This window comes from Centruroides sculpturatus, unplaced genomic scaffold (genome assembly GCF_000671375.1).
Source record: "Centruroides sculpturatus isolate CEXI.00-Female unplaced genomic scaffold, Cexi_2.0 scaffold235, whole genome shotgun sequence".
NCBI classification, from domain to species: Eukaryota; Metazoa; Arthropoda; class Arachnida; order Scorpiones; family Buthidae; genus Centruroides; species Centruroides sculpturatus.
In genome coordinates, this window is record NW_019384436.1 from 285,124 (window position 1) to 296,770 (window position 11,647).

The following is an 11,647-nucleotide window of genomic DNA, read 5'->3' on the forward strand; positions in this document are numbered from 1 at the left end:
TGTCTATTTTGAAAAGATTTGTAAATAAGATAGATTACTCTTCTGTTGGACAACTGTATAATACTGGTAAAACTGGTAAAATATTATATTATTTAAATATTAACCAAAAAGGTTAAATTAAACAAGTAAAACGGCAAAACCGTATTTGGGACACGACTATGTCTCGGAGACACTACTAAGCGGAATCACTTTGACGCTCAAAGCGGATCTCGTTCTCATTCTCCAATCTTCTTTGGTATCGCTGCTTTTGGGCGCGATCGTTCAAACTTCGCCGGCCACGATGCATTTTCGTTGAAATTAACCTATGCAATTTCGAAATTTCTCTCCGTTGCGTGTCGGCCCGGTTGAATTTTTGTCGATGCGTAACGAAAATTTCCCATTTTTGAAAAAAATAATCGTGGCTATTGTATCGTCCGAAATTATTTTTTATTTTGCACAAACAATATACAGTTTAACCCGATTATAACGTCATCGGATGTAACGAAAACCCTAATATAACGTCAAATTTTTTCGGTCCCACGATTTTACTATACTAGATAATGTTAAAAAAAACTCCACTAACGGCATAAAACCGTTTTAACGTCATATTTGAAGCACTCCCAAATTTACAAAATTTGATTACAAGTTTTATTTAACATAAAAGAAAATACGTGTTCAGTCTTAAGGTCAGAGTTCACTTCTTAGAATGACTGTGGGTGGTACTTTCCCCTACCTGATTTCGGTGGGGTGATGTGGCTGTTTTGCCTGTTTGTAGAAGAGGATCGCCATTTTGTATTTTATTTTGACTCGGTTCTCGGTCTCCTGACTACCTACGAATCTGGATTTTTTATGCGCAAATAATTTGGGCACCTAATAAATACCCTGTGCCAAATATTAACTCTTGACATGTACTCCTTCATACCTATATGCTGGCAGTACGATTTTATAAACAAGACATAGTCTTGTCAATAAATACTGTATTCTACACTTTTATTCTATGCAATATATAGAACTTTTCAATTGTACTAATATAGTTTATTAGTATATAGTATTAGTACGTATATACTGTATAATTAAAAAGTTGTATAGCTTAGACCAGGCATGGGCAACATACGGCCCGCGGGCCAGATCCGGTCCGTCTGATGAATTTATGTCGCCCGCGATCAATCTTTCAAAATAGCTCGATGAAAAATTCAGACGTCTAAAAGAAAAAAAATCAACAACTGTGTGTTTAGAGTTAATGCTCCATTACAAATCTCTTAAGTACAGCGTAGAGTGTTGATAAAGCATGATAATGTGAGAAATGTATCTGTAATCTCTATCTACAATTCAGTCTCTACGGGGTGATACCACAATGAGATCTCGCACCACCTCAAAATAGGGGCAACCTCTATTCGGCCCGTGGAAAAAGTTTACTTTCCAATCCGGCCAGGGGCAAAAGCTGTTGGCCACCCCTGGCCTAGACAGTAAACAAATTTTTAATTTTACTATTTTTAGTTATTCAGTGACATATTTTAACATTTTTAAAGTAATAAAATTAAAAGTAATAAAACATTTTAAAAATAGTCATTTAGTTTTGAAATATAAAGTATATTTGGTAAGAATATTTTTTATATTATAATAAATAATATATATATTTCTTTTGAATAAATCAGTTGAATGACCAGAAAAAGATGAAACCTTATTATATGTTGGGCACAATAACTTCTTTCTTTTTGTCTGGAATTCACGGTTGCAACCAATACACCGATAAGATGTCCGACATGAGAGCCATTTTTATGGCTCGCGGTCCCGGTAAGTAGTTTTGAAATTTTATATTTATATAAGAATACTTAAAATAAATTTTGTGTTATATAAAGTTCAATATCACGCAATTTTTGCAGCTTTTAAAAATCTAAGATCTCCACCACTTCACATGGTAGACCATTATAACATATTTTGCCACGTTCTTGGAATCGAACCACTTCCCAACAATGGATCGTGGCATCGAGTAAAAGATATGCTTACACATGGTTCGAATCTGTAAACAATATTTTAACTAATAAATATATCTATACGTTATAACATCGTTATTTTTCTGTCAAAAAGTTTATTTTAAGTACGTTCCCGATTCTAGAATATTTTTCAACTAAATAACGGGCCACGTTTATGAAATTGAGTAACTTCAATATTGAAATTAAGAGAATTTAATGAATTAGGAGACTGTTATTTAAGCGAAATTTTAAAGATAGATATTATGTTAATATTATGGTGTAAACGTTGTATTTTGATATTCTTATTAAGTAATACCCGATGGAATTTGAGCTAAATCTATCTGGAAACCCGGCACAGAATTTTGGCAATCAAATCTTCAGGAATTTTTTATGATCAGTGTCCTGTCCCTCAACATCCTACCGCTTCCGTAGTGGGCCTGACCGAACCCACGTTAGGTTTGGAGAAATGGCCCTCTTCGTAATCACATTTAAAAACAAAAATTGATTAACACTAAAAGCAACAGTACAGTACTTAACAAAAGGCGACTGCCTGTTTACACTAGTCGCATGTGACGATTTGGCGCCACCAACTTCTGAATCGGTAGTCCTGTCGTTGATTGGTCGATTTTATTTAACGCAGGAAGTATAGGGAGTTGACCGTCTGTGGACGGCTCTTGCCCAGTAGCTTGTTCGGCAATTTGAATCGAAGCAATCGAAGCAACTATGGCGTTCAAAAATTTGTTCGTAAACAGGGGCGTTCGTAACCCGAGGTTTTACTGTAAATGAAATAACTTTTCTTTTACTATAGAAAGAAAATAGTTAATGTAAAAAGTAATATTTTCATGAAAAGATTTTGTTGTAATCGATATTCTGTGAGAAGAGATTAACAGTTTTCATAGAACATAATCATAGAAAAGAATATTCAATAAATAAAATATTGAAATTTTACGAAATAGCAAATTAAAAAGATAAATAATATACTGTACATATACTAAATTTTATTCTGTTTAGAAATATAAAACTACAGTATCATGATCATTACGTTATTATTTATTTTTATAATATTTATGTACTTATTTATTCGCTTGGAATTATCTAATAAAAAAAACTCTCATGATATTCATTTTCTCTCTTCTATTTATTAATAATGTAGCTGATGTACAGTACTGTATATTGAAAATAAATAAGCCCCATTCTTATTTGATTTGGTGAAAAATGTTAATTTTAGTCACCAGATGGCGGCAAGTAATAAGTGAAATGAATATCCGTGTTATATTGTTCTTCATTGTTTAAATATTATGTTTCAGATAGGACGTGCTAAAATTTTCAGTTTGATATGAGACTCGAAAGTTTTGTAGTTAGAATCTCGTTCTATTTATTTACTTATTTAAGATTTGATGTTTTCTTCAATGGCATTATCTCATCGTAAATATTATTATTATTTTGAAGGATAGTAGAAGTTAATCTTAATAGATTGGATTATATACAAGTTTGAGAATTCATTAGATCGATTCTATTCAGAAATCTTAAATATGAAAGGAAAAAAAATCGTTAATTAAAGAAATACTTCAGTTTAATTAGAGGAAAGTTCTGAAAGTTACCTCATTAATCAGTTCATTGGCCTGAGTTTTTATAAGGAATTAAGATTTCTATATAGAATCAATTTTATTTTATTTTATAGTTTTTCTATTCGATTTGGTTCCTCATCATAATGTCAGAAAATGCTATCAATATTCTTTTTCTTACTTTTTATTCTGTTTTATACTCACCTACAACAGAAAATTCGTCAATAGAATTTCATTGGTTACTGTAGTTTTAACACTAATTTGTAGTTTAAAGTGACATCGAATTAATCCTTATGCTCTTTACCTCAGTTATGTAAAAGTAGTAATTTAAGAAGAGAAAAGATCTTTTGGCTATTATAAAAATATTTGAATTATTATTTATAAAAATTATTTTAACTTTTAAAATTTCTTATGTGATATTTAGGCATACCAAACACTGTTGCAGATGAATAGAGTTAATAATATCATGTCCTAAATAAAAAATACTATTTTTTTTTTTTAATTTTATTACTGCAAGCTTTTCTAGTGATGTTAAATTACATATAAAATGTTGGTTAGATCATGTTAGTGCATATATAAGCAACTATCAGGTAAGCCCAGCGTTGCCTGGACATAAAATAACAACAAACACTAAGTTTATTAGATTATTTCGTACTTCGAACCCTTCTATTATATTATATTATAGTATTTGATTTTATAGCTAGGAAGGTTATCTTGCGTAAGGGTTTATCATACCAAGTGACCAATCTAACATATTTTAAAAATTCTTTAAATTATGTAGAGTAGAGGAATAAACAAGTTTAAAAAATGTGTTAGATTGGTCATTCGATGTGATAAACTCTTATGTAAGATAACCTTTGTAAATATAAATCAAATACTATAATATAAGAAACATTAAAACGATATCCATAAAAAGAGTTTGGATATTTCAGCCTACCATTGTCATGTTTTTTTCGCAATACTCGGATGGTACGAAATCGCACAATTTCATTGATCAAGTAGATTGGAATCGAAAATATATCTTAAATTTTTTCAGATATCATATTTTTTTTCTTTTTTTTTTATGTTAACGCTAAGAAACTCTACGATTCACAGTCGAATATCAAACGGTAATCTGTCAACGAATCAAATTTAGCGATAAACTGATCAAATATTTAAACTCTGCATCCTCGAAAACCACTTTAAAAATATTTTGTGCTCGCCGGTATTCTTCTATTATGTAATTTTCCTAATCGAATGCCACCATGCGCTGGTTCCGATAAAAAGAAGCGACTTTTGCGGAAGGGGGTTGAAGTAATTCGGCCAAAAGTAGTTGGTGACTTCCTGCTGGAAGAGAGGATGATCAACGATTACTAATTAATTAATACTGGTCAACTATTAATGTTTGAAAAGTGATGGACAGGATGTGATGGACTTCATATGACTTATTTAAATAAAAATGCGAGAATAACTCCTTTATGTGATAATTGAGGTGGAGCGTTAGCGAAGCCTCTTCTATATGGCTTACAGAATTATGTTCGTTCTCAAAATCTTTGACACTTTCCATTAATTGAGATGAGGAATCTAAAAATGTAATAAAAAGGGGCATGTCCATGACTTCGTTTTCGAGATATAAGGTCGTTTTATGCGCGTGCGCGACAAAGCGATATCGCACGAATCGGCGCGACTTTGTCATGCGCTGTTCCTCGATTGCTAGCAGCCTTCTATGGGCTTTTAGAATCGAGTTCGTTCTCAACATTTAATGGGCAATTTTGATAAAACTCTGTCATTTTCTATTCATTGCGATAAGGAATATAAAAATGTAATTAGGCTCCATTTAAATGTAAAAAAGGAGTTCCTGACTTCGTTTTCGATAAACAGAGATATTATAGTGACAATATCCGTGCTCTCTGATGCGACTGAGCGCGCCTAAAGGAAATTAGAACTAGGGGTCAAAAATAAAAACAGCATTGCGTACGCCTAACGGAAAATAGGCGCGAAAAACGAACAAAGCAATCGATGGCGATTGCCTTGTTTGTAACCTTTACCTAAGATAACCTTTGTTGTTATATAAATCAAATGCTATAATATAAGAAACATTAAAATGAAATCCATATAGTCACGCATAACAAAGCAATCGCAATCGATTGCTTTGTTCTTGGATCGCCTTTCCGTGTCGGTATGACCGGCAAGTAACGATCGCCCCTTTTTTTCTGGCTCCGCCTCAATTTTATCCCGATACGACAAAAATCGAGCGATGTCCTAGTAAAGAGTTTAGATTTTTGTAACAGATTGTATAAACTACGTGGGAAGTATGTCCTCGTAAATATTGCGATTATAGAAAAATTATTAGAATTAGTTTGGTTTATTTGATTACCACAACGTGACACGCGAGCGATCTGCCGAGGAGAGTGCATCCCACGAAGACTTTTATGTAAAGCTAGCTATATTTGCGTGTTACTAACGTGAAGAACACCGGAAAAACACGTGCCGGCTCATTAGCGATGCTCTAAACCACGACTGACTACCAGGTGTTCGGTGGTTTTATCCACTCGGCTACTGAAAAGCAGTTATTAGAGTTAAAAAAGAGTGTTTCGATGTGAAAAATTAAATAGACTACTTATAGACTTTTTACAGGGTAACACTTTCCATTCCAAGTAGGCAAGTTCTATCTGTTACTTGTCCAGTAATTAAGTAAATATAATATATATTTTTTAAAATTACATATTTTTTAAGAACTATATTTAGTTCATTATTTTCTTAAATTTTCTGCCAATAGATGGCAGTACGTGTGAACCAAGCAAATCGCATGCAGGAAAAAATTAATTGATACATAGAAATCCAATCGATATTTTGGGATGGAATGGATGAAATCATCTAAGTTAGAAGTATGCTAACGTAACTTCCGAGTTTCGTAGCAATTGGTGGAACGGCGTAGGCGTGCATAGCAACAAACAAACAAACATCCTCATTTATTTATATAGAAAATTATGTTGTTACATATTGCTTATATTTACACTTACTTATACACACATGCTCCAAAATTGAGGTTGTTAATTTTTTTAACTAAAAAAAACCAAGAAACAAAGTTACTTTTACAAATGTTTTGTTTAATTTTTACTTTTCCAGCCGTTATGTATACATAACAAGGGAAAATATTAGAATTCTGTCAAATTTGATCCTCCGGATTTTTTGAAAATCTTCCACTTTAACACATTTTTCTACTCCTGAATCCAAAAAATTCAAAAAAAAGTGGAAAAATATTCCATGGATGTGTGTATAAATGTTGCCATTTATTTCGTTTTCGTTTATTATTCAATATCTCAAGGTAGGTAATGAAGAAGAAACGAAATTTGGCACAGTAGCTTATGTGTAAGAAGCATTTATGCTATTAAACTTTGATGGTTAAAGTCAAGGAAGAGATGAGTAAAAGAGTGTCACGTGCCTTATCTCTAGAGGGTCGGACGTAATGAAGATTTTACTCATTATTTGCATTTACACTCTCTTTTATGAAATTCATCACTACCCTCAAAATTAAGCTCAAGCTCTTTGCCATTTTATAATAATTAAAAATATTAAAAAATTTTTAAACAAAATCTCATAACNAAATTTCTTATATTGTAGCAAAATTGCTCATTTTAAGCTTTGTTATTAAGTTTTATTTCTTAGTATAACTGAAAATGATCAGACTTTATAGTAATCCCCTTAATATCCAGTTCGAGTCTTGCCAGCTTTTTTTATGTATAATTCTTTTATGCTCTTTGTTCTCATGATGTAATATTAGAAATCTCTCAAATCATGTTTCCATTTTCTATTCTTTCCGTCCTGAGTCTTTTTAATCATATCTATCACGGGGTAAGTCAGGCCTCCAAAATCTGATAATACCAAATAACATGTTACTTTATATTATCGCATTTTGATAAAATTCATTCTAAATGAAAGAGTTGTTTCATATATTTTACCATTTTAAGTGAAAATATTAATGAATTATTTCCTTTTCTGCCTTAGAATTTACCCGCAGATTTATTGTAATCTCAACGTAATGATTCGAACGTTCCGCCGTAAAGAATCGTGACTCGATTATTTCAGAATGGGAACACATGAAGAAACTCGAAATCTTTTCTACTATTGTTCGGTTTGCCATAATATATTAAATTATAATTTGATAGATTTATAATTCGTAACAAGTTCAATCGAAGAAGATTAAAGAGGGAATTGCGTCAAAGAATAAGACTATAAAATTTACCTGTGTAACATATTGGCACACGTAACAAAATTTATTCCTAGAGTATTTTAGAATTAAATATAAAATTGTGATTTGTATAATGGTACAAAAAGTGCATTGCAATGGAGTTACATTGAATTTTATAAAATATGTTGCAAAATTTTTAATATATCATAAAAATTGAAGGGACTAAACTATCACTTCAACAGCATTCATTTAAAAACAAATTTGATTGATTTATTAGAATTATTTTTTGGTTTGGTAATGAAAATGAGAAAATAATGCCTTGTCATATATTATTACTTTATTAATTAAGGTAAATTACTTGCAAAATGAAATAAAGTTAACTTAAAAGAAGTTTTATTCTAATTTTATGTGTAAAATGTAAATTTCATAGTTTTACAGTAAAAATTACAATAAGTTTATAAGCTATTGGCTATTTCAAATGTAGTCCATCTTTCATTTAATTTACGGGTTATTGCTTATTAGTTTTAATGGGTCTTAAAAACAATACGGTATATATATATATATATGACCTAATTAGCATGATATTTTTAGCCACACGTGCATATACACTATATACTGTGTTTGTTGTTTTTATATATATTATAGTATTATATAGTACAGTACTATAGTTAATATTATATTATATATATTGTATGTTATATATAATATAATATTATACATATATGTATATTGTATGTGGGTNCTTAACATCGATGAAAATTTAACGCGAAGTAGGTTAACAGCAATATACTAATATACTAATTACATGGGATATAATAATATACTACACTAATAATGGATTTTTTCATATTTTTCGGTTATCCGTTTTTTTCAGTTATCCGACCAACCCCAGTCCCCAATTGAGTCCGATAATCGATGCTCTACTGTATATATATAAGTACTTAGTGAATTATTGATTTTTCAAGTTTTCTGTTACTTTTGGATCACCGCATTTTATGTATTTGAATACTAGATTCAAATACATATATTTGTAACTACAGGAATATCGTGCAATTTTCGTGGAAATGCACATAATTTACTATTTTCATAGACCGTCGCCCGCTGACTTTTGCCTTTAGCCAGAAGCCGATAAGTGCATCCCTAGACAGCTGAGCCATTTAGATTTTATAGGGTAATTTAGCACAGACATCCGGTATATTAAAGGCAACGACAATATACCGGCCGACGTCTTCTCACGAATCGAAAGCATCGAAGTAACGAATGTGCTGGATTACACGAGCATCGCGCAAGCTCAGATTAGCGATCCGGAATTAAGAGAATTACGATTCTCCAATACGGCCTTGCAGCTTAAGCAGATGCCATTTACAGACGCGGGCTCCAACCTATTCTGTAATATATCAACAGATAATATCCGTCCATACATTCCGGCGAAATTTTGCAAACAGGCTTTAGACTCCGTCCATAATTTAGCCCAACCCGGGATAAAAATTACTACAAGGCTATTAACCAGTCGTTTCATCTGGCCTTCCTTCTAACTTAATTCCACATTCCATATTGGTAATCACATCTGTAATTGAAATAAAATTACTTCATTTTCTTAACTCCCAAAATAGCGGTCCCAGAATTTTAGTGGATGAACTTTGAAGTAAAATGATTTTCCCGAAAATCGAAATCGCAAACTCAGGGCATTATGTATGAGAAATTTGGTTGAGATTTGCCATACACTGTATTTCTTTCTACGGCTAACTTTGAACACACTCGAGCTTTATAATTCGAGCAAATTTTATCATTTTCCTGTTATTTTTTAGAATTAGGTTATAGATTCAATAATGAATTTTAATAAGCAAAATCAAATGAGGTCGCGCTCTACGCCACAGATCTAAATTGCTTGTAAACAAATAATATAAATACTGTATACCTTATTAATTATTATTCAGAAATATAAAATATTTCATATTTTCCTGATAAAACGTATTTAATGTTATAATAAAAATATTTTAAAATATGATATTAGTTATAATAATATAACTAAATTTAATAAATAAAAGACATACAGTATTTAATTGAATAAGAGCTTGTAAACAATCTGTTTATTGAATACAAGCTCTGCTTACAAGCAAAAAACAATTGAATTTTTTCTTCTATTTAATAAATTTCTAATTACACGAATTCATTACATAACTTTAAATTTCCTTTTATATTACCTTATAATATAATCGAGATGGGTTAATAATAATAATGATAATAATAAGCACAGAGCCCAAACGGTTAGGAGTTGAAAGTTGAAATTTGAGTTAGGGTATGCCATGAGAATGCACACTAAGAAGGGATTTTTGGAAATTATCCTCCACGGGGAAGAGGGGGAGGATTAAGGATTAGCCTACCCTGAAGAACTAGGCTTCTACTGTACTATTNCTACATTATTTTATAAATTAATTTGAGAATTATTTTATGAACAAGAATTAATTGAATATTTAAATACTCGTTTAAAACAGGGATTCCGAACCATTTTTTTTTTTATGTCTTGCCCTTTTCTATAACGATATAAAGTAAGAATAAATTAAAAATGTAATAAAATGAATAAACAAATAAGAGTTAACACTATACTTTTTATAAACGTAAACCAAAATTCAAAATTATATGCTTTACTTTAACAAAATTAAAAATATATCAATTATTATTATTATTATTACATGATTAAATATAATGAAAATAAATTGACTACTAACTTCAAAACGGTCCCGGTAATTAAAAACCCTCCCCGGATAAATCGATTGGCGATAAACCCTTAGCAACTAGATTAGAAAACCCTAGTCTATGAAAATCAAATTTGGTTGTTCTAAAAATTAATAAAATAAAATTACATAAGGAAATTTTAGTTTACTATTTTCAACTTATCCGTATTCGTTTCATAAAAGTAACTTGGATAAATTGACATGAACATTGTTTATAAAACTTATTAATATTAATTAATATTTAATAGGTCTATTAATGGCATGATATGCAATAAAACTACTTTTTGAGATTTGTTATAAACAATAAACAAGATATTTAATAGAGGAAAAGGTGGCATTATGGAACACTGCGAGTATTGTGAAACCACTCCATTTCAAACTGATAATAAAGGCGAACTGTAGCGGATTGTGGCTGAACTGAACTAGGCAGACATCCATAGCAAGGGAAAAACCCGTTTCACTTCAGTTAAACGGTTGTCCGTATTTAATCTGCAAATTTGTTTTTTTTCAAAATTCGCAAGTTTTGAATGCTAAGTGAATTTAATTATTTTAAAAATATAAATCGTGTAGTTGTAGGTTCACTGGTGCATGTATTCCGTTCCTGAGACTTAGGGGTACATATTAATCTGTGTGATATTCACGTTTTTTTAAATTTTGGTATCGACAGACATAAGTTAATTCAAGATGGCGATGCGTGAAATACGGATCCCATTGATACTTTTACAGTAATATGGAACTCAACTCCTCCGAACTCTCTCTTTGCAAGCAGACATTCGTCCGGAGGAATTTGTGAAAAAGACACTAGGTAGAAAGTCAATTCTTCCTGAGAATATCGAAAAAGAGCTGCTGGAATATATATTGTTGATGGAGGTTGTATTTTTCTATTATAAAAGCGATAAAATACATTGGAGTAAATAATTTTGTAATTATTTAACATTCTTTGTACTTTCCTATTTGTTTTTGGCTACATTAAAGCATTTTTTGAAAATATACAGTAAGGTTCTATATTGCCACCCGATTTTCTCTAAGCCTACTTTCTGACTTTTTGTACAAAAGCCTTAAAAAACCATACTTATAGTTACACTAGCGAAAAATCCAATTAGGAACATTTAGTTTAATAGTTACCAGTACTTTTCGCACAAAAAATGTGGGTGTAGTTATGATACCTTGTTTACAATTCACTAAAATGTAATTGGGGTTCCATAATACCACCTTCTCCTCTAC

At 31.0% G+C, this 11,647-nt stretch overlaps 1 protein-coding gene across 1 annotated transcript in view; it reads left to right on the plus strand.

Annotated features, from left to right (window-relative positions):
* Positions 1–2,005, plus strand: part of LOC111619924 (ectonucleotide pyrophosphatase/phosphodiesterase family member 6-like) — a 10,483-nt gene extending 8,478 nt beyond the window's left edge. Inside the window, exons 6-7 of the mRNA XM_023361746.1 lie at positions 1,635–1,773; positions 1,863–2,005. Of these exons, the coding sequence (XP_023217514.1) occupies positions 1,635–1,773; positions 1,863–2,005 (282 nt within the window). The remainder of the gene's footprint in view (positions 1–1,634; positions 1,774–1,862) is intronic.
* Positions 2,006–11,647: the final 9,642 nt, after the last annotated feature.